General features: G+C 46.3%; 1 protein-coding gene across 8 annotated transcripts in view; it reads right to left on the reverse strand.

Annotated features, from left to right (window-relative positions):
• The window catches only part of LOC136624332 (oocyte zinc finger protein XlCOF6-like), a 459,204-nt gene that overhangs the window by 74,530 nt on the left and 360,217 nt on the right, over positions 1–24,457 (reverse strand). Inside the window, exons 1-3 of one of the 8 annotated variants that reach the window (XM_066598254.1) lie at positions 17,655–17,701; positions 9,208–9,340; positions 5,578–5,757 (exon numbers count right to left, since the gene is read on the reverse strand). The exons of the other annotated variants lie outside the window; for them this stretch is intronic. Coding sequence (XP_066454351.1) covers positions 5,578–5,757; positions 9,208–9,285 — 258 coding nt within the window. The 5' untranslated portion in view covers positions 9,286–9,340; positions 17,655–17,701. Of the gene's footprint in view, positions 1–5,577; positions 5,758–9,207; positions 9,341–17,654; positions 17,702–24,457 lie in introns of those variants that run through there. 8 annotated transcript variants of the gene reach the window in all.

Consider the following 24,457-nt stretch of genomic DNA (forward strand, 5'->3'; position numbering starts at 1 on the left):
GTAATAAAAAGAGATGAGCGAGCAAACTCATCCGAGCTTGAAACCCGTTCAAGTATTTCGTTACTCGAGATGCTCGTTACTCGAGACGAACACCACGCGGTACTCGAGTCAATTTCATTTCCCTTCCCTGCATGTTTAGCACCATTTTTTAGCCAATAAACATGCGGGCAAGGCATTACCACTTCCTGCTGTGATGTGCCAGCCCTCTGCACGTCTACAGCAATGAGTGGCTGGCGAGATCAAGTGACTGCCGAGTACTTAAACTGGTCCTGCCCGCGGCTCACCTCAGATGCATGCTGGCAGAGGTTAGGGAAAGTGCTGTTGCCGATATAGGGAAAGTGTTAGCGTAGGATTCTCTCTTCAAGAACCCCAACGGTCCTTCTTAGAGCTACTCCTCATTGTGTGCATTACTGTTGTGGCTGGCTGGGAGCAATAGTGCACCATTTTTTTTAAAGCATCTAGGCCTGTGCAGAGCATTTCAGCTATACTGTTCTGTGTGTGCAGTGCATTAGGCAAATTTCTCATTGCTAAACAGTACGCTAATTTTTCCTGGGCCCCTGCAGAGCATTTCAGCTATACTGTTCTATGTGTGCAGTGCATTAGGCAGAGTTCCCATCGCTAAACAGTACGCAAATTTTTCCTGGGCCACTGCAGAGAATTTCAGCTATACCGTTTTATGTGTGCAGTGCATTAGGCAGAGTTCTCATCGCTAAACAGTACGCTAATATTTCCTGGGTCCCTGCAGAGCATTTCACACATACCATTCTCTGTGTTGAGTGAAGTAGCCACAGTTATCAGCACTATCCACTGGCTTTATAGTTTTCTGCCCCTGTTCAGAGCGTCTCACAATACCCTTTCCTTGGGTGCTGCGAAGTAGCCGCAGTTATTAGCACTATCCACTGGCTTTATAGTTTTCTGCCCTGTGCAGAGCATCTCACAATACCGTTTCCTTAGGGGGTTTGAGGTAGTCACACTTATCAGCACTATTCACTGGCTTTATAGTTTTCTGCCACTCCATACAGCCTCTCTTATCGACAAGTCTCTGCGAGCGGTAAATGACCCCTAGGTATCAGCGCAAGACAGTGGTTTAATTATTTACGATCACAGCATAGAGCCCCCAGTATCTATAAGTCTCTGTGTGCGGTGAATTAGCCACAGTTGTCAGCGCTGTACAGTGGGGTAATTTATTTGGGCCCTGCTCTATCCTTAATCCGACATGATGAGGAGTAGGGACAAGGGTCGAGGACATGGACGTCGAAGTGAGGGTGTGGGCACAGGCCGAGGTCCTGGGTGGGGTGAATCACATCTAGCTGCTGAGAGATTAGGAGAGAGCTAAGTCTCTATGCTCCTCAGCTTCATATCACAATTTGCGGGTCCGCGTAGTAGACCATTATTACAAGCAGAGCAGAGCAAGCAGGTCCTGTCGTGGATGGCAGATAACACGTCCAGCAATGTGTCGAACACCCAGTCTTCTACGCAGTCCACTACTCCCGGCCTAGGAACTGTACCTCTGAATCCTCTGGCTGCTCCTCTTTATTCCCAGCCTCCTCACTCCATGAAAATGACAGATTCTGAGCAGCAAACTCCCAGGAACTATTCTCGGGTCCCTGCCCTGAGTGGGAAAAAACAGTTCCTCTTTCACCTGAGGAGTTTGTCATGACCGATGCCCAATATTTGGAAAGTTCCCGGAGTCCGGGTGATGAGGCTGGGGACTTCTGGCAACTGTCTCAAGAGCTTTTTGTGGATGAGGATGATGAGACACAGTTGTCTGTCAGTGAGGTAGTAGTAAGGGCAGTAAGTCCAAGGGAGGAGCGCATGGAGGATTCGGAGGAAGTGCTGCTGGACGATGAGGTGATTGACCCCATCTGGCTTGCTAAGCTTTCTGAAGACAGGGCTTCAGAGGGGGAGGCAAGTGCAGCAGCAGGACAGGTTGGAAGAGGCAGTGGGATGGCCAGGAGGAGAGGCAGGCCTAGAGCAAAGAATCCTCCAACTGTTTTCCACAACACCCCCTCATGGCAAGCCTCCGTGCAGAGGGCTAGATGTTCAAAGGTGTGGATGTTTTTTAGTGAGAGCGTGGACGAACAGTGGTGTGCAACCTGTGCTGCACCAAGAGCAGCCGGGGAACCACCACTACCAGCCTCACCACCACTAGCATGCACAAGCTTTAAACGTGCACATTGCCAAATTAATCAGCATGGAGATACTGCCGTACAGGCTTGTGGAAACAGAGGCTTTCAAAAACATGATGGCGGCGGCGGCGGTCCCGCGCTACTCGGTCCCCAGTTGCCACTATTTTTCCTGGTGTGCCGTCCCCGCCCTACACCAGCACGTCTCCTGCAAAATTAACCATGCCCTCACCAACGCAGTTACTGGGAAGCTCCACTTAACGACGGCGCTGGTATCTGCGGCGTATTATGCCACTTCCTCCAACCCCCCCCCCCCCTCCTCCGCCACCTCCACCTCTCAATGAAGAAGTGTTAACACTTCGCCAGCAGTGGGTAGCGCTGCGCAGCAGCACAGCGGTGGGCAAGCATCAGCAAGCCGTGCTGAAACTAATCAGCTTGGGTGACAAGAGGCACACGGCCCCCGAGCTGTTACAGGGTCTGAAAGAGTAGACCGACCTCTGGCTTTCGCCGCTTGGGCTCCAACCGGGCATGGTCGTGTGTGACAACGGCCGTAACCTGGTGGTGGCTCTGCAGCTTGGCACACACGTGCCATGCCTGGCCCAAGTCTTCAATCTGGGGGGGGGGGGGGGGGGGGGAGGTCAGCGGTCTCTGAAAAACTACCCCCACTTGTCCGACCTGCTCCGCCTGTTTCAGGAGTCCGCCTATACACTTACTACAGGAAGGTTTGAGGTGCTCGCTTATACTCTTGCTACAGTAAATGTTTCAGGGGTTCGCCTATACTGTGGGTGCGCAAATGTTTCCCATAGCAGTGTTCCGCTGTCTGCCACAGAACGACTTGGGCAGAAGTGTGGGCCGAGGTCCTGGGCGGGGTGAAACTGTGCCATGTGTGGGCACGCTCATTTCTTCATGTGTAATACTGTCTTTGGCTTTCATGGGCTCGCCTATACTATGGGTGCACAAAGGTTTCCCAGCACGGTGTTCAGCTATCTGACACATACACCGAATGAATTGTGTGGGGACACATGGATTTCCCAGAGCTATGTAACTCACGGCACATTGGTTCAACCAGATGGAGGCTGGGACCGAGCCTGACCCAGGGCCTGCTCATGTGTTTCCCACACAGAGTATTGCGGGTCCTACCTCGGTCATGGTTTCTCGGGCTTATTATACCACCTCCTCTTCCTGCTTGGGGTCTAGGGATCAGCGCTGGTCGAAATGTATTTGCTCTAGTATTAGCAGCACAGTTATCTGACACACTGGTTTGGACCAATCAAAAGAAGCGTAGCTGATTTAAGGAGACGTTCACAGCTGTACTAGCATCTGAGTCGCCTTCATGCCCACGATTGCTGAGGGAGTGGGCAGAGGCCATGGTCCTGGGCAGGGTGAAATTCTGCCATGTGTGGGCACTCTTGATTTCTTCATATTTCATACTGTCCCTGGGTAGCAGGGGCTTGCCTATGCTGTGGGTGCATAAAGATTTCCTATTGCAGTGTTTTAGCTATCTGGCACACATACACTGAATGGCTTGGGTTGGGCGCAGAGTGCAGATGGCTTTCCCATTGCATTGTTCAGCTATCTGACACATACATCGATTGAATTGTGTGGGCACTTATAGATTTCCCAGAGCTATGTAACTCACGGCATATTGGGTAAACCAGATGGAGACTGGGACCGAGCCTGACCCTGGGCCTGCTCACGTGCTTCCCACACAGAGTATTGCGGGTCCTACCTCGATCACGGTTTCTCGGGCTTATTATGCCACCTCCTCCTTCTCCTTGAGGTCTGGGGATCAGCGTCGGTCGGCATGTATTATCTCTTGGGCTACAAAATTACCACAGTTATACGAGATACTGGTTGGGAGCGTGCACAGGAAGCGAAACAAAGTTCATGAGACTTTCACAGGGTCACTGTATACCTGTGGTGGCTACTTTGGCGACACCTCCGGCTTCAAACCAATCTTTGCTTTAAGAATGCGTTGCTGTATTGTGGAGATGTGTAGAAGTGCTGGCACCTGAGTCCCCTATATGCCCACGTTTGCGGCTCCTGATAATTTTGTGACAAAGGTGGCACGGGATTGGAATTATGATCGTACATCAATTTATCATCAATTTTCATCAGCAATGTGGGCTATCGCCAACACATTCAAAGAGGGTCGTTGCCAGGCCCTGCCAACCCTCTGCAGTGTTTGTCTCTGGCTCCTCCTCATAACAGACGCTCTTTTAAAATAGACATGAAGGTGGTGTGGCTATCAAGCGAGTGTGTGGCATGAGGGCAGCTGATTTCTACGCGGGGAAAATTTTGTGTGCGCTGTGGACGCAGGGTCGTGCGGATGATTGGACAGCAATGCCAGCATGTAACACAGGAGAAGAGGCAGCGGTGTCACCCGCAGGCGGTGATTGGCCTTCGTTGCACATAGTGTGGTGCTTAGCTAAGATATGCCAGAGCGTGTGCCTTGCTGCTTATGGTCTGGGCCAAGTAAAATGTTAGGGGGGTGACTGCAAAGCTCTTGCCCCCAATTTGGCTTAATAGTAGGACCTGGCAGCCTCAGATGCACCCTTGCATGCTGCCCCTGCCGTTCCCTATCCGTTTCTGTGGTGTTTCCATAACTTTCTCATGTTTTCAGGTGTTTCATACAACCTCCCCTATGCTAAGCATCGGTCAGCATGAAAAATGCTCTAGTCTCCCATTGACTTTAATGGGGTTCATTATTCAAAACAAGCTCTCGAGCATTATGAAAAGTTCATCTCGAACAGTGAGCACCCGAGCATTTTGGTGCTCGCCCATCTCTAGTAATAAATCATGGGATTGATGTGAAAGCAAAAATCTCAGTATCAAGCTGATGCCTGATGAGTATCCAACAGGAGGCTGCACTGCATGAAAGTGGCTGCAATATGCAGAGGAGACCTCCAGAGTGTGACAGGCAATCAGATGAGAGGGCAGGGATGAAAAAATGTGTTTTGCCACAGTGTCCCTTTAACATAAAACTTGATTTATACAAAAGGTAATTTTCTGATTAAGCATTCCCTTTAAACAATCATAAATATTATAATACTATTGGATAAAACAAGACATTCAGAACTTTATGTCCTACCTGATCATCCTGTAGAAGAAGAGGACGGGAACATCTCTCCGCTGCTGTTCTCTTACTGGATCCACCTGCAGAAAACACAGACAGCCACTGAATTCATTCTCTACATATAAATAATAAAGGCCGTGTGGATTTAGTCCTGTCTATTACCTGGTGATGGGGGAGGCTGGTGGTCCTCCATCATGACGTCCTTGTACAGATCCTTGTGTCCTTCTAAATACTCCCACTCCTCCATGGAGAAATAGACAGTGACGTCCTGACACCTTATAGGAACCTGACAACACAATGATACCGTCATCACCCAGACACGTTATACCGCCATAGCATTACTGTATAATGTCCCAGCATTCCCAGCAGCGTCACCTCTCCAGTCAGCAGCTCAATCATCTTGTTGGTGAGTTCTAGGATCTTCTGCTCATTGATCTCCTCCAGTATCAGGGGGTGAGGTGGAGGCCCTGTGATTGGGCTCAGGGGTCTTCCCCATCCATCAGACACCGGGGCCTGACAGCCATCACTAGAAGTCTTCTTCACTACCGTGTAATCCTGTTTATGGGGAGATACATCCATAAATATCCCTGCAGATATTCCCAGAGTCCTTCATCTCTCCCATCATGTCATCTGGTATTAGAGGGGTTGTCCGATTTCATGATAAAAAGAACTGTGCAATGCAGAGAAATTACATAAAACAAGCTTCTGTATTCGATCTAATGCCGCCATTAAGATTCTACCCGCTGGACTTTGTTTAATCGCCTGCAGTGATGACATCATGTTAACAACACGCGACCGCTGCAGCGGAAAACAGATGAAAGCGTACCGTTTAACTGACCCGTAGGCTCTAGTGGGTTAAACCTAGTCAAGCAAAGTATACGTTTGACTACGTTTAGCCAGGAACAGGTTTCCATACATTTTGTTATGGGACTGAGCAGCGCAGCCGACTGCCCTTGTGTGTCCAACAAAAAAAAGTGTGGAAACATACGTATATTTTTAACATTGCAGTCATTGAAAAACATACAGAAACATTTGGCTGTGGGTTTCCACACACTTAACGTGTACGTGTTTTCAAATCAAATGCCTTAAAGGTTAAAAAAAAATGTTGAACTTTAAAACTCTTTTAAAAAAAGGTTTTACAGTGAAGAACGTATACCGGGCATGGGATCTTACGCTTTATTAAAACCTTACCAATATTGGATAAAGAAGGCCGCGGTGTTTATTAATGGGGTTACAAACATTTGGGGAGAAATGTAACCAATAATAACCATAACACTTGCTGTAAACTCTGTTTTACAGGCTCAAGTTTATTAACCAATCAATAACCATAACAGTTCATGTAAAGTCTGTCTTACAGACACCAGTTTACCACCACCAAACTCTCCCCAAGTTTACTTGCCCACCCGCCTAATGCGGGCGACAATCCCCTATTAACTACACCGCGACAAACCGAAGCGAGGGAGGGCAGGATACTGCTTCCTCTCCAGATGATGATGGCCCACATCTCTGCACCTCCATATCCCACTGCTGCTCCTCTCAGCTTGTTCCCCTGGACCAATCACCAGCCACTGTCAGGTCACCAGATTCTGCCTGACAACCACAGGCATTTCCCACCATTTTTCTACAGCCAATCATTTGCTGCTGCCAACCAGTCCATCACTGGGTAGAACTCACTCTCTGCCATCTCATCTTACCCAGTAATGACCTTTGTAACATATCTTGGTTAACCAGAAAACCTCCTCGATAGAAGGTGACATATCATCCATCCATCATGTACATAAAGCTCCCAGATCCCATGAGGCTCCATAGAAGGTGACATATCATCCATCCATCATGTGCATAAAGCTCCCAGATCCCATGAGGCTCCATAGAAGGTGACATATCATCCATCCATCATGTGCATAAAGCTCCCAGATCCCATGAGACTCCATAGAAGGTGACATATCATCCATCCATCATGTACATAAAGCTCCCAGATCCCATGAGGCTTTCCCTCCTAACTGTTCCTCAAGCCTTACATGCGATTTAAAAAGAAAACGTATGCTTAAAATGTATTAAGTTTTACGCACTTTTTCATGTATGTTTCCTGCATACAAGAACCCAACAATTATCATTCATTTTCGCTCATTTGAGCGATTCTTTGAATGATATTTCTGCTCCATCTAAAAACCCCCTAAACTCTGTAGGTTGTAACCAGGCTCGAAGGGGTAGACAGGGAGGAAGCGCTCAGCATTGGAGACCTGGGAAAGATTATTATGGGCTGTTTTATTGTTTCTTAACATGGACAGCTTAAAAACCATCTCTGAATACCTCTCTAAGCAGAATCGTTCCATGTCTGCATGTAAGCGGGCCAAAAGTGGAGGACGTATTCATGTCTACATGTAAGCAGGCCGGTAGAGTAGGACCTGTCCATGTCTGCATGTAAGCAGGCCGGTAGAGTAGGACCTGTCCATGTCTGCATGTAAGCAGGCCGGTAGAGTAGGACCTGTCCATGTCTGCATGTAAGCAGGCCGGTAGAGTAGGACCTGTCCATGTCTGCATGTAAGCAGGCCGGTAGAGTAGGACCTGTCCATGTCTGCATGTAAGCAGGCCGGTAGAGTAGGACCTGTCCATGTCTGCATGTAAGCAGGCCGGTAGAGTAGGACCTGTCCATGTCTGCATGTAAGCAGGCCGGTAGAGTAGGACCTGTCCATGTCTGCATGTAAGCAGGCCGGTAGAGTAGGACCTGTCCATGTCTGCATGTAAGCAGGCCGGTAGAGTAGGACCTGTCCATGTCTGCATGTAAGCAGGCCGGTAGAGTAGGACCTGTCCATGTCTGCATGTAAGCGGGCCGGTAGAGTAGGATGTGTCCATGTCTGCATGTAAGCGGGCCGGTAGAGTAGGATGTGTCCATGTCTGCATGTAAGCGGGCCGGTAGGGTACGACCAGTCTAACTCTGCATGCAAGTGGGCCAGTAGAGTAGGACCTTTCCATGTCTGCAGGTAAGCAGGCCGGTAGAGTAGGGCCTGTCCATGTCTGCAGGTAAGCAGACCGGTAGAGTAGGACCTGTCCATGTCTGCATGTAAGCAGGCCGGTAGAGTAGGATCTGTCCATGTCTGCATATAAGCGAGCCGGTAGAGAAGGACCTGTCCATGTCTGCATTTAAGCAGGCCGGTAGAGAAGGACCTGTCCATGTCTGCATTTAAGCAGGCCGAAAGAATGAGACCTGTCCATGTCTGCATGTAAGTGGGCCGGTAGAATAAGACCTGTCCATGTCTGCATGTAAGTGGGCTGGTAGAGTAGGACCTGTCCATGTCTGCATGTAAACGGGCTGGTAGAGTAGGACCTGTCCATGTCTGCATGTAAACGTGAGGGTGGAGTAGGACATGTCCATGTCTGTATAAAAGCAGGCTGGTAGAGTAGGACCTCTCCGTGTCTGCATGTAAGAAGGCCGGAAAAGTAGGACCTATCCGTGTCTTCATGTAAGTGGGCCAGTATCTTAGGACCTTTCCATGTCTGCATGTAAGCTGGCCGGTAGAGTGGGACCTGTCCATGTCTGCATGTAAGCAAGCCAGTAGAGTGGGAGCTGTCCATGTCAGCATGTAAGCAAGCCGTTAGAGTGGGAGCTGTCCATGTCTGCATGTAAGCAAGCCGGTAGAGTGGGAGCTGTCCATGTCTGCATGTAAGCAAGCCGGTAGAGTGGGAGCTGTCCATGTCTGCATGTAAGCAAGCCGGTAGAGTGGGAGCTGTCCATGTCTGCATGTAAGCAAGCCGGTAGAGTGGGAGCTGTCCATGTCTGCATGTAAGCAAGCCGGTAGAGTGGGAGCTGTCCATGTCTGCATGTAAGCGGGCTGGTAGAATTAAATCTAAGGATAGCCTGTATGGGGTCAACAGAGGCGAGTAGAGATACAACAAGAATGGGCGATACTGTCAGTGAGGTTGCATCTGCAAAGCTACGAGGCGGTCAGGTCAAATTTTACAAACATAATAATGATGGAACGTGACATCATCCCCAGAATCTCTCACCTCTCCTGTAAGCCGGAAGAGTATCTCTAGGGTGAGGTTGAATATACTCTCCGCCATCTTGTCCTTCTTCCGATCCATCCTTGTCGGGTCAATCAGGATAATTATCTTATATTCAAGATATCAGCCGAGGATCCTGAATGGAGAGAAGACGAGACAATGTAACATCATACAAAATCCCCTGGAATAATACAATTACTGGAGATAATAAGGGGAAATGTGTGAGGAGATATCAAAGGGGTTTTCCAGGCAAATACTATTGAGTAATCATCATCAGGATAGGTTAATAATAGTTGATCCTCGTGGATCTGCTGTTCATCAGCCATATTTGCTCAAGAAAACCTTTAGCCGTTGCGGATTTTGGTGAGAATCTGCAATAAAATCTACAATGTATTTTGAGCTGCAGAAATTGAAGCTAATTTGTGTGTGGAATTTCCGCTGTAGATTCTGGGTCCAGAAGTCACACGCCATTTTTTTTCTGCAAACAAATTTGAAATCTGCAGATGGAGAAATCTGCTCTAAAAAGTGTATATGCAGATTTGCTCATTGAAAAGGGCCAAATCCGCATGTGGATCTGCGGTGGCGATCTGCAGCTGAGCTACAGATTTCTATTGTAGTTTTCAGAGTTGGAATCCAAGTGTGAACATATCCTAACAGTAAGGGCCTTTTACATGGGACGACTGTGCTTCAGTGGCCAAAAACCATAATCGCTCAGTGAGTGGAGGTGGAGCGGCCGGAGATCGTTGCAGGACGTCCGCTTCCATCTCCAGTCAACAGGACGTCAGTAATAGATGAACGATCGTGGTTTAGTTTTCATGTCTGCAGACACTGACCGACACGTGAATTATCGTTGGTCTCTCAGTCGCCGCCAACATTTACACTGATCAGTGAAGAAGAGCGGGCTGCTTACTTTAAAAAGAAAATAGACGACATCTGGGATTAACCTCCCAATCCCAGACTACCCCGACCCTAGTCTCTGCAGCACTGCATCTGGCTCCTGCTCACTGTCTGTACTCATACCAACGACAGAGGAAGAAATCTCCAGATTGCTCTCCACTGCTTGCCCCATCACCTGCGCTAGTGACCCTCTCCCCTCACACCTCCTCCGGTCCCTCTCCCCAGTGGTTATCTCCCACCTCACCACTATATTCAACCTCTCTCTGGCATTTTACCCTCCACATTTAAACATGCTATCATATCCCCACTGCTAAAGAAACCGACGCTTGACTCGACTGATGCTGCCAACTACAACCCATCTGAGATCTCCTCTTTATCTCTGAACTATAAGAACACCTGGTTTATTCCCACTTCATAAGCTATCTCTTAGAAAACTCTCTTCTTGACCCCCTACAGTCCGGCTTCTGCCCTCTGTATTCGACAGAAACCGCCCTTACAATAGTGTCAACTCCTGGCGGCTAAATCAAAGGGTGACTACTCCCTACTGACCCTCCTCTACCTCTCCACAGCATTTGACACTGTTGACCACAAATTCCTACTCACTATGCTTCGCTCCATCGGCCTAAAGCACACTGCTCTCTCCTGGTTCTCCTCCTACCTATCCGACCGCACATTCAGTGTCTCCTTTGCAGGTTTTACCTCCTCTCCTCTTTCGCATCTCCAGGAACTGCTAAACTGTCCGCACCCAACAGTTCGCCAAAACCCTCCACTCCTCCCTGTTCCCCATCTCTCTCCTCTCATGCCCCAACCTGGCTGCTGAACATTACGCCACCACCTTCAAATGCGCCCTTGATGAAGCGGCTCTGTGACTAGAGCCATAAACTGCAGACCACGACAACCACGGCTCACTCCCCAAACAGCGGTGCTCCAGATATGCTGAACGACTGTAGCATAAATCCAAACAGCCTGCGGACTTCATCCACTTCAAATTTATGTTTAAAACCTACAAGCTCACCCTCCATCATGCCAAACAAGTTTATTTCACCTCCCTTGTCTCCTCACTATCCCACAACCCCAAAAAACTCTTGGACACTTTCCGTTCCCTCCTTAGCACCAAAACACAGGCTGCTGTGATGGACCTCAGCACTGGAGAGCTAGTCGCAAAACTATACATATAGGATTCCCCAAGCGTTGCACAGCTAGCCCTGATCCCAGCCTTTTCAGCACTGCATACATGACTCACCCACTATCTATACTTGAACCAACGACAGAGGAAGAAGTCTCCGGACTGCTTTCCTCCACTCACCCCACCACCTGTGCTAGTGTCCCTCTCCCCTCACAACTCCTCCGATCTCTATAATGAAGACAAAGGAAAAAAACTCACTTATGCGCTCCGTCAAACTCCTCCGATCTCCTATGCCTGGCTGTCCTCACCCATCTCACCACAATCTTCAACTTCTCCCTGTCTACAGATATTTTCCCCTCCTCCTTCAAAAATTCCATTATATACCCTCTTCTAAAGAAACCACCCCTTGACCCGACTGATGCTGCCAACTACCGACCTATCTCTAACCTTCCCTTCATCTCAAAACTACTTGAACGCCTGGTCTATTCTCACGTTACTCGCTTTCTCTCTGACAAATCTATCCTCCACCCCCTCCAGTCCAGTTTCGCCCTCTCCATTAGACCGAAACCACCCTCACATGTGTCTAATGACCTGATAATGGTCAAGTCAAGGGGTCAATACTCCCTATTAATCCTCCTTGACTTGTCCGCTGCATGTGACACTGTTGACTATAACCTTCTCCTTGCCAAGCTCCACTCTATCGACCTAAAGGACACTGCCCTCTCCTGGTTCTCATCCTACCTCTCTGACCGCTCTTTCAGTGTCTTTTTCTCTGACTCTAAATCCTCTCCACTTCCTCTCGCTGTCGGGATCCCTCAGAACTCGGTCCTTGGCCTCTTTTTTTCTCTATCTATACAGACCCAATTACGCTAACCATTTGCAGATTTTGCCTCCAACATCTATGCTGATGACACCCAGCTATACACCTCCTCAAGTGACATCCCTCCACCCTTTCTCAAAAACACCACTGACTGTCTATCCGCTGCCTCAAGTACCACGTCCTTCCTTTTTCTCAAACTTAACCTCTCAAAAACTGACCTTTTCATTTTTCCACCCTCTACCAGCTGACCTCCCCCAACATCTCCATAGCAGTAGTTGGCACTACCATAACCCCCAGACAGGTTTTGTATTGTTACTTAAACATCTTCGGACGAGGAAAATTCAATAAAAAATATTTGAATTAAAAAAATAAACCCCAGACAGCAAACCCACTGCCTTGGGGTAACACTGGACTCAGACCTCTCCTTCACCGCCCACATCCAATCTGTGGCCAAAACCTGCCACCTGCACCTCCGCTCTGCTAATGAAATCAAATTAAGTGCCCTTTAACTCAAACTTCTCATTCCCGCCTCCAAGACTTCTCCAGAGCAGCACCAGTCCTCTGGAACGCGCTACCCCAAACTATCCGGGTAATCCCTGACACACTAAACTTCAGGTGAGCATTAAAAATGCACCTCATAAAACAAACACAGGAGCAGCACGCCAGGGATTCTTTAAGAAATAATGTAGCAACAAAAAGGCGCTTCCCTTATTAACTCTCCATGATAATGCGACGTTTCAGCCCTGCACTGGCCTTTCTCAGGCGTCGCATTTTTATGGAGATTTATTAACCCCTTAACGACTGCCCCATCGGGAAACTACGTCCTCAGAAAGTGGGCTTTAATCCTAGAGGACGTAGTTTTATGCATCCTCTTTGGATTAATGCCCACTTGCCTGAGGACATGACAGCTCCATGCTGTCGGTGCCCGCAGGTAGCCGACAGCATGGAGCTGTCATCCCAGGATGCGGGCAGTCCCCCCCGGCATTGCGATCGGCGCTAGCCAGTGGCTAGCGCCGATCGCAAAAAAGTAAAGAAAACTGTCAAAAAAGTTAGTTATTCAGCTGCCCTGCTGGATCGGCTCCACCAGGGCAGCTGAAATTACTTACCCGGCTTGTCGGCGGTGTCCCACGGAGATCTTGTCCTCCCGGACCCACCGGCGGCCTTCTGCGCATGCGCGCCTGACGATGACGTCTCACGCATGCGCAGAAGCCCGGGAGCCCCCGGCAAATTTAAAATCTCCTGGCTCCTGGCTCCCGGCTCCTGAAGGTAGCCGGGAGCCAGGAGGTGTTACCGCTCACAGCGGTCCCCGGGCCCGCGATCGCCGCTATCGATTAGATAACGACGATCGCGAAAAAGTTCAAAAAGTAAAAAAAAAGGAAGGTTTCACCTCCCCTCATGGATCGGATCCATGAGGGGAGGTGAAAATACTCACCCCCGATCCTCTGCGATGTCCCGATGTCCCGGGACCCGAAATCCCCGTCTGCGCATGTGCGCCCGATGATTGACATCGGGCGCGTGCACAGAGGGGCTCGAGCCCCGGGAAATTCAAAATCCCTCTGCTCTTGGCTGCCATGTGTAGCCCAGAGCAGAGGGATGTCACCAGGGACATTATCACTGTCATCCAATGGATGACAGTGATCATGTAAAGTAAAAAAAAAAGTGCAAAAAGTTAAAAAATAAAAATAAAAAAAGGGGTAAAAAGTAAAAAAAAAAAAGTGCAAAAAGTAAAAAAAAAGTTTAAAAAACTTGCGTTTCATCTCCCCCCATGGATCATATCCGTGAGGGAGGATGAAATGACGTACCTAAGGCCCGCGGATTTATCCGCGGACCTTACCCCAGCTTCTGCGCACGCGCCCGTCGCTAATATGGCAGGTGCATGCGCAAAAGCCGTGGTAATTTAAAATCTCCCTGCTACTGGCTACAAAACTTAGCCGAGAGCCTGGAGATGTCACGGGGGGCCGCGGTGAGCAGTTCCTGGTCACGTGTTCGCCGTTATACAATGGATAATGGCGATCACGTAAAAGTAAAAATAAGGTGAAGGTTCATCTCCCCTCACCTCCGCAAGCAGATTCCACCTACGGCCGTGTGAGCCCGGCGTTATTCAGACCGCTACCTGTGATACGTAATTTACAAGAAGCCCGGGAACGTTTGCCTTCCTGCAGTTCCAGGAGCAGCTTGTTGAACGCCTTCTGTGTGAGACCGCCGCACCTCCGCAAGCTTACGAAGACTCACAGAGCGCCACTTTTTACACCCCATACCCGCCACTGAGGTCAAGAAATACCCCCAAAAAGCATGAGAGGAGGGGGGATACCGGTTTTATTGCCCCATGGGCCCATTCCAACGAGCCTCCGTAATTACCCCTGTCTTTGGAAATATTACACAGTTCACATTATTACTTTTATCTAAGATTTGGGGAACGCCGAAAAGGGGGCGGAGGGGTAGGGGTCTGTGTGTGTGGGGGGGGGGGGGGGGGATATTTTTTTAAGGTGTCAATTTTTTTTCCGTACAAGTGGGCAATGGGGCCTGTAATTTATTCAGTTGTGCCCTGCAATCCAACGGGTGTTCCCTCCATTATAGGCCTTGCCATGTTTCCTGTAAGTAGATTAGGGCCACAATGGGTATGTTTCTGAACACGGTACAAACGGGGGTATCCATTTTGGGATGAATGTCTTCATTCCTATGTACACTGTACAAAAAAAACAGTTTTTAAATTGACAAAATTGCCAAAAAAATGAAAATTGTAATTTTTTTCCTACTGCTTTGCTTAGATTTATTCAAAAATTGTAGTGTAAAAATACACAGTACACCCCTAGATAAATTCGTTAGGGGGTCTAGTTTTCAAAATGGGGTCATTTGGGGGGCTCTCTGTCGTTTTGGCCGCTCAAGGGCTCTACAAGTAGGCAATGGGGCCTAAATCACCTTCATGCTAAATTTCTGTACTGAAAGCCACCGACTACTCCTTTCATTTTGGGCCCCGTTGTGCATCCAGACAAAAGATTAGGGCCACAATAGATATGTTTCTGAACACGGGACAAACAGGGGGATCTCTTTTGGGGGGCAAGGCTTCATTCATGTGTGTGCTGTACAAAAAAAGCTGTTTTTAAAACGACAGAATTGCCAGAAAAATGAAAATCACAATTTTTTCCTTTTGCTTTGCTTCAATTCTTTCAAAAACTGTGGGGTCAAAATGGGCAGTACACCCCTAGATAAATTCGTTAAGGAGTCTAGTTTTCAAAATGGGGTCATTTGTGGGGGTTCTCTTTGGTTTTGGCCACTCAAGAGCTCTACAAATGTGCTATGGGGCCTAAAACGCCTTCAAGCAAAATTTATGTTCTGAAAGACACCGACTACTCATTTCATTTTGGGCCCCGTTGTGCATCCAGACATAAGATTAGGGCCACAATGGGTATGTTTCTGAACACGGGAGAAACGGGGGTATCCATTTTGGGGGGCAAGGCTTCATTCATGTGTGTGCTGTACAAAAAAAGCTGTTTTTAAAATGACAGAATTGCCAAAAAAACAAAAAACAAAAAAAATCACAATTTTTTCCTTTTGCTTTGCTTGAATTCATTCAAAAACTGTGGGGTCAAAATGGGCAGTACACCCCTAGATAAATTCGTTAAGGGGTCTAGTTTTCAAAATGGGGTTACTTGTGGGGGTTCTCTTTGATTTGGGCCGCTCAAGAGCTCTACAAATGTGCTATGGGGCCTAAAACGCCTCCAAGGAAAATTTATGTTCTGAAAACCACAGACTACTCCTTTCGTTTTGGGCCCCGTTGTGCATTCAGACATAAGATTAGGGCCACAATGGGTATGTCTCTGAACACGGGAGAAACAGGGGTATCCATTTTGGGGTGCAAGGCTTCATTCATGTGTGTGCTGTACAAAAAAAGCTGTTTTTAAAATGACAGAATTGACAAAGAAACGAAAATCACAATTTTTTCCTTTTGCTTGGCTTGAATTCATTCAAAAACTGTGGGGTCAAAATGGGCAGTACACCCCTAGATAAATTCGTTAAGGGGTCTAGTTTTCAAAATGGGGTCACTTGTAGGGGTTCTCTTTGGTTTTGGCCGTTCAAGAGCTCTACAAATGTGCTATGGGTCTAAAACGCCTTCAAGCAAAATTTATGTTCTGAAAGACACTGACTACTCCTTTTGTTTTGGGCCCGTTGTGCATCCAGACATAAGATTAGGGCCACAATGGGTATGTTTCTGAACACGGGAGAAACGGGGGTATCCATTTTGGTGTGTAAATCCTCATTTTCATGGGCTCTATAGGAAAAAAAAATGTCTTTAAAATGACATATTTGCAAAAATATGAAATTTTATTTTTTCTCCTCTAAATTGAATTAATTCCTGAAAAAAACTGGTGGCGTCAAAATACTCATGACACCCCTCAGTGAATACATTAAGAGGTGTAGTTTTTAAAATGGGGTCATTTGAGGGGGTATCTATTATTCTGACACTTATGAGCCTTTGCAAACTTGGTTTGGTGCAGGAAAACAAAGTGTTCCTCAAAATGCTGAAAAGCAATGTTAAATTTGTATGTCCTCTAAATGCTTAAAAAAAACACAAAAGTTTTTCAAATGTGCATTCAGAATAAAGTAAACAGATGGAAATATGTATCTTATCAAAAATTTGTACAGTATGTTTGGACATATTTGAGCTATTACGGTTGAAAATGTGAAAAAATGACAATTTTTTCAAAATTTTTCCAATATTGGTACTTTTAATAAATATACACAAATTATATCGGTCTCTTTTTACAACCTAAATGAAGTACAACATGTGGCGAAAAAACAATGTCAGAATCACTTGGATATATAAAGCCTTTATGGAGTTATGCTACGTTGAACGACGCATGTCAGATTTCCAAAATTTGGCTCCGTCACTAAGGCGCAAACAGGCTTTGTCACTAAGGGGTTAAAGGAAGCGCCTTTTTGGTGCTACATTATTTCTTAAAGAATCCCTGGCGTGCTGCTCCTGCATCTGTTTTATGGGACTATGTTTGCTGGGATCCAAGGAGTCACGGATCCATCGGAGTGCGCCCCCCACAGGCCCTTCCTGTAATTGTCAAACTCTGGCAGTGAATATTGCTCTGCTGCTGGCTTCCTCTTTTTTCTGCTAATAACGCGCCTCTTCAGGGAGGCATACTATATCCCCTAAACAGAGGCGTAACCTAAAGCTCCGGGGCCCCAATGCAAAACCTGTAAAGGGGCCCCAAACTATAATGTTTTATCCATAGTACTGGGCTCCCTATATGGAGAATAAAGGCCTTATGGGCTCTAAGGTTCCTGGGCCGGGGTGTAATCGCATCCCCTGTAGTTACCCCTATGCCCCTAAACCAACCCCTCTGTACTCCCCTGATAACACGCTCCCTGTCCTACTACTTGAAATCAATGGGGAAAACATGAATCCGTTTCTTTCACTTTTATTTAATTATCTCTCCTCCAAAAACAAAGCAGAGAGATGAAAACCCTGAACGGCCCCCAACGCCGCGGTGACAGCAGCCTGAGGGGTCTGAGGGCCAGAAAGAGAGCGGCTACTTCTAACAACGTTTATGAAAGGGTTAATGATACCTCCCCCCCAGTGCTGGAGACCCCACATACCTCCACCTGCAGCTGGACAGGAGCCGTGCGGTTGTTCTGTGCTTACAGGACCTGTGATGATGTCACCGTCATGTGATCAGTGTGTGGGAGGAGACAAGGGGTCACATGACCAGGTCTCCGCTCAGTGGATGCAGGACTCTGCTGTGTGAGGATGTATTCAGAGAGTGGATGGAGCAGAGCCGAGCACTTGCGAGGCGGAGGGGAGGGTGTGTGAGTGCGAGACGGAGGAGCGGAGCCGAGCGTGTGCTAGAGTTGAAGGAGCAGAGTCGACTGTGTTTCAGACAGAGGAGCAGAGCCGAGTATGTGTGAGATGGAGGTGAAGAGACATGCATATATGAGAAGTGGTGCATCAAGAATTGAATTTGCGCACAGAGAACGGTCTATAAACCCCCAGAATCCTCCTGGATGGAGGGATAGAAGTGTTAGGGGTTAATCCTATTTTTAAATAACCCAACATAAGAAAGATAAGGAAACAGTGTAATAAATGTGATATTAGTTATTTGGTTGTATATGTTATGTATTAGGGAAATGAAAAATATGTAAAACATTCCGGAAGTTGCTAATAGAATTTGGATATAGAATCATATGTCAAAAGGTATATTCAAGCGTTTATTTGGATTTTAAAATACTAAATGTATGATTTCATTCAGCCATCTTTGACTACAAGTTTGAACCTTTACCAGAATATACTAAGTAGGTGGCTAAACCAGTTCTATCTGCAAACTAGAAACAATGCCCCCTCTTTGATGTGCAAATCCGATTGACTTGGAGACAAGGTTAAACTTAACACAATGGACTTTTAAGATTACATCCTGGTCTGGGAAGAGGTGTAAGTAAGTTTGACAGTATGGAGTCAATCTTTATGATCATATGTAACTGTTTGATGTCCACTTCAAACAGGAGTGTGCTGATACCTTTTGTTTAGAAGGCTTTGATTTACAGCCATATTGTAATCTGTTGGAATGAGGACTTGGTCAGTAATATCAGAAGTAAAGTAGCTTGAAACTTAGTATCAGGTAACATTTGGAAACGCCTTCTTTTCATCTTGCATAAAAACTAGCAATGCTTAACAATAAAGTAGAATTCATTCTGATTCACTAGACTGTGTGTGTGTAGTGGCTTATTATGGTTCTCAACTATGAGTACTCATTATAAATTCTCCTTTGAATTTGGACTCAGGCAACATCCGCACTGGTCTCCGTTGACAGACCCCCTACAGAAGTGTTGTTGCTGTGAAGTGGAGATGCTGGTTGTGGGGGATTCCCTATAGAGGAACAGAGGCCGTTGTCTGCAGACCTGACACGACCCCACGAGAGGTGAGCTGTCTGCCAGAGGCACAAATCACAGATGTGTCTGATAGGCTAACAAGACCCCTCAGTCCTACAGAACATCAGCTGTTCCTGCTAATATGAAAAAAAGGTTTGGTACCGTGTAGCCGGTAGAGTGAAGTGTGATTGTTCTCAGTAAGAGAAGCCAAGTAATCTTGTAGATATGGGACCTTTTAATGGCTAACAAAAATACATGATGTTACAGGATATCGCCCCCTTCATCAGGCTTATGAATGAAACTAGTTTGGATGGCACATAATTATAACATATACATGCAAAAGGGAGGGGGTCACCCCTCTTGATCTAAATAAATGTTCACACACAGAAATTTAAGACTTAAAAAAGCACAAAAGAGTCTGAGCAGAGAGAAACACTAAATCAGTCCACTGAACTGAGGAATGCAACAGTTTTATAATGTCTCTAATCACTAATGCACATAAACTAGAACAATATAACAGGGAAATAAAAGGCCAGGCAAGAATATACGGCTAATCAATACAAGGGAGAACCTTTCTATTGGAAGTGAAAAAAAGAACAAAGAACTAAAATTCAGATGGCAAGTAGAGGAGCAAGAGACACCGATCACAAACTAAAATGTTTCTACACAAATGCACAGAGTATAGGAAACACATCTCTTCCACAATGCAGTTCTCAGTGCAGGATATCTGACCGCACTACTTCTATCCATTCAAGAGTCTACCGATTCCTGCAGCCTTTCTGTCGGCTCCATCATCACCCTTGTGCTCTTCACTCAGCCAATGTCCTATGACTCTCATCATCCCTCACTACATCTCACTGCAGCCTGCCATTTCCATTCTGTAGAACTGACTACCAAACAGCGAAATACTCCGAAGGGGTTTCCAGGCAAATACTATTGCTGACTGATCCTCAGGACAAGTCAATAATAATTGATCCGCTGGAGTCCATCGCTCAGGACCCTGGCTGATCCGGTGCCTGCTGTCAGCACTGCAGTACACAGAGGCCAGAACAGAAGCAGGTGGTCCGACCCGGTGTAGTGGCCAATGCTTGTAACTGCAGGTGCAGCTCTGATTTATATCTGAGGGGAGTAGAAAGACTCTCACAGCAGAAGCTATAGTTATTAGTGGCTCCGGACTAGATAGGAGACATTGCTGAGGATGGAGCACACTCTTTCATCACACAGTCTTCAATACATTTATTGGATTTGAGTTCTTGGACCGGAATAAGCTGAGACTTTCCATCTATACATATAAAATGAAATGTCCCGACTGACTGATTCATCAACGCAGAACTGAAACTGCTGAAGTTAGAAACATGAAGTTTGGCAGCAGCTTCTTTGTAGAACGTGGAGATCCACGAAGAAAGGATTCCTTGAAATTTAACCCCAAAGGGGAAGAAAAGGGGGGTCAGAGTGTGTATGGGAAAACAATATCAAAAGGAACCTGGGAACTTGAAAGTTGGCAAAAATAATCTAGTAAACACATATTTTACAGATTGCCGAAAAAAACCAATCACAGTGCGTCTTTCGTTTCACCTTAGTAGTACAGCAACCAATCAGAGCGCAGTTTTAATTTGTTATACTGCTGAGGTAAAATGAAAGCTGCGCTGTGATTGGTTGCTCCAGCGAGCAAAGACATTAGTTCTTGAACAATAGTTATTAAAGTTTTAAACATTAATGGCACAATGGCGCCTCATACCGTCCAACCTATTATTGGTGATGGTGCTGCCTGTTTAGAGCAATCTCCTATACTCCCCGCTCCAGACTCTTCCCCCCTCCAATCCATTCTGAATGCCGCACCCAGACTCCTCTTTCTGTCCCGCTGCTATTCGGATGCCTCTGCCCTGTGCCGGTCACTGCACTGGCTGTCTATCAAATACAAAATACAATTTAAACTCACCACCCTCATCCACAAAGCCCTCCACAGCACCGCAACGCACTACAAGGCATCTCTCATCTTAATCCACCACCCATCCCACGCCTTCTGCTCTGTTAAAAAAAAATCTAACTGAGTGCCCCTTTAACTCAAACCTCTCATCCCCGCCTCCAAGACTTCTCCAGAGCAGCACCAGTCCTCAGCAGTATAAGGAATAGCAACCAATGACAGCACAGCTTTCATTTTACCTCAGCATTCTCAATATCCAGCAATTGTTTTGTGAGCTGTTCGGCGGATGCATCATTTTGTAGTTGAACACGCTTGCTCGTTATGCCTTTTTTCTTTCGTGCTTGAGATGCAAATCGATTGGTTGATCTTTGTCTGGGGGGCATAACTGTCGACGATGCTCGTATGAGCGCCACCTATCGTAGGATAGATGTACTATGCCAGTAATCTTCCCAGGAATGTACTCAACAACTTCCCAAAGTTTCATGGCGATCGGATGAATGGTGTAGTAGCGCATAAAGGACAGACAGACAGACACACAGACAGACAGACACACATAGATGATATTACAGAAAAAGTATCTACCTCCAAAACTACTCCGAATACAGGATCGGCCAGAACTGAATGATTGCCATAAGGTGAATCTATAACATACAAGGAACCCATTATTTCATTAGGAAGGAATGCAGGGAGGGGGTCTGGAGGACTTCCTTATCTCTGTCCTATACACTCAGTGGTATATAGAAATGGTTACATTTAACCCTTCACTTTCTAGTCTACAATTTAATAGAAAAGTAATTAAATGATATAATGATCCATAATTTTCTTAACAAATGGACTTTATCTTGAGCTTCTTTTTCAGTAGAAATTGTTCAAATAAGTGAAACCAACGATCAGATGCTATCCCTGCTCCACGGCTTGTGGACTGAAAAGGTCTGAGTACACTCCTGATTCCTGTATATCACAAACCGATCCGGTGGAATGCAACCAAGTCCATGGAATAACCTCCTAATGACTGAATAATGTAGGAAACATTGGAGGAGGGCCACATGTGTGAGAATTTAGACAATCTTCCTGCAGCCAGGGGAGTTTGGTAAATTTGCATCCTAATTCTGAGGTTTTTGGAGCAGCCTGATTTCTCTTTGATTGTTGTGCACCCGAGGTCTATACGGCCTCCTGTTAGTGAATTGTCCTCTAATCCAGGAGATCTCCTCAACTTCTTATAATCGGTACAAAATGAAGACGTTTTAGCTTGAAGATAAGTGATACATTTTCCCTCACTGGAGAAGGTGAGGATGGACAGCGCCTGGATTGATCAGATGATAACGCAACAGAACTTCCTTCGTCCTCTTAAAAACCACCAAAGTAGGAGAGCAGCACATACATAAAAAGAAAAAAAACTCCAAAATATCAGATAATGGGGATGAGACACTATTAGAAGATATAGACATGCGCTTCACATAAGAGGACAAACCGGGAGCCGGAGTACACACTTGGGAAGGGGGAGGTTCCCCAATGTAGACCCAAAAAGGACAAAAACCTCCAATCTCAGGGTCCCAGATAGCCTGTAAGTCACTAGAAGATCCCCCTTCGTGGAGTGGACCGATAAACCCGAAGAGAGTAGTAGAATCTTCTTTAATCCACAGTGATATAATTATACAAATAGACACAAACAATCCTTCCCAGCGGGGAAGGAGATAGGGTGCAACGCGTTTCGGCCACTGACTGGCCCTTATCCAGCATAAAAAACATATCTAGCACCCGAATAAATATAGAGAAATCCGTGCTTACTGAGCTCACTGTGTGACCTGGGGTCCCATCACTCCGGAATGCATATTTGGTATTTCAGCCGCACTTCAGTAGCGGTGAGCGATTCCAGCGACCTGATTGGTTGTTGGGTACACCCCCACCCCCCCCCCCCTTTGGAGATCTGCACGAGTGGCCGGGCCATTAAATAAGCAGCAGCAGGCCCGTAGGAGAGTCGGCAACAAACCCCGACCCTAAACCCTAACCCCCCGCTGGTGTCGTGAAGTAGCACTCGTCCTGCATGACCCACTTGACACGCACACATGCGTTCCAGCGTGACGGAATGACGTCACTCCATCATCCTCTGTGTCTTATTTAAAACTGAGTAAACCTTATTAAAAACCCATAACCATCAGATATTGGCACACTGAATGGTCTGGGGGAAATTGTTAGACCCTTGTGTATGTTAAAAATAATAATAATAATAGTGTCTTTCTGTAAACTTTAATTCTATTAAATTAATTTGCTTCCGTTTTTTTATCTATAGAGGGAAAATGTCCACATGGAGGAAGACTGGGCAACGTCACTCACTCCAAAAACATGTGGTCATAAATTGAGACATTGAAGTATATATAACCGTGTATATATAAATAAATAAATATATATATATATAGGGGAAGCTTTCTTGTGTACTTTGGTAAGGGGTCCCTCATGATGGGAAGGGGAAGGGGGAAGGAAAAAGGGAAGAAAGGAGTAAGGACAAAAATAGGTGGGGGGAAAGGGACAAAACAGAATTCGGGATTAATAAAAAAGTAAAGAGGGGGCGGGAGGTTTAGAAGGTTAGATTCTCACCTCTCCAAGGAGATTCTTTTAGACCTTTTTCATCCTTTATTTTGGGGGCCTGAAGAATACCAAAGAAGAAACCAAAGTGGGTCGTGTTATTTTGCTGGCCTAAATTTTCTCTAATGTCTCATTCAGACCAAACGGTGAGAGAGTATTGAGTCTGAAGATCCAAAACATTTCACACGTCTTGAGACAGCTAAATGATTTAGATGTAATACATTCTATTGGTGTCCCTTTTAGATGGTCCACATTATAATTATGCTTTTCAAGAAAGTGTCTGGATACACTATGCTTAGTGTATCCCTTAAGGATACCAAACCTATGCTAATTGACCCTACTTCGGAGCGTGTTGGTCGTACGGCTAATGTAACGCAGGCCGCAAGTACATTCCATCAGATAAACAATGAAGTCAGAACCACAATTTAGAAGATCTTTGATTTTCATGGGGTCTGTTTCCTGATCTGATATGATAATTTTCCCCCCATGGTTTATCATTTTGCAGCACTTACACCTGTTCCTATTACACCTATATGCCCCATCACGCTAGTTGTATAGTTACTTGCAACTAGCCGTTTTGGTATTATATCTCTTGGGCAAGAGGGGGCCAAAATATTCTTGAGGGTCCTCTTTCTACTAAATAGCACCTTTGAGTTTCTTTCTATCTGATCCCTCAAAAAAGGTTTCCCCCCCCCCCTAGAATCCCCAACATTTTTTCAGTATGTTTTTTATTTGCTAATGGTTGCTGAATCTTGTAACAAAAGAGATACCGCGGTTCTGATGATTCGTGGTGGGTTTGTCTTTATCATTAGAAATAATTATGTGTTCTCTCAAGGCTTTTTATGTGCTGAATCAATTAGGGGCATTGGGTAGCCTTTGTCTTTAAATCTTTTGATTAAAGGTGGCTGCACACGGGCGGAATTCCACCGCGTATTACTCGGCGGAAATCCGCCGCGTTGCCCCGCAGCTATTAGGTTCTATGGAACCTAATAGCATAATGCTCACGATGCGGAATTCCACATCGTGAAAT

The sequence above is a fragment of the Eleutherodactylus coqui genome, chromosome 4 (assembly GCF_035609145.1).
Source record: "Eleutherodactylus coqui strain aEleCoq1 chromosome 4, aEleCoq1.hap1, whole genome shotgun sequence".
NCBI classification, from domain to species: Eukaryota; Metazoa; Chordata; class Amphibia; order Anura; family Eleutherodactylidae; genus Eleutherodactylus; species Eleutherodactylus coqui.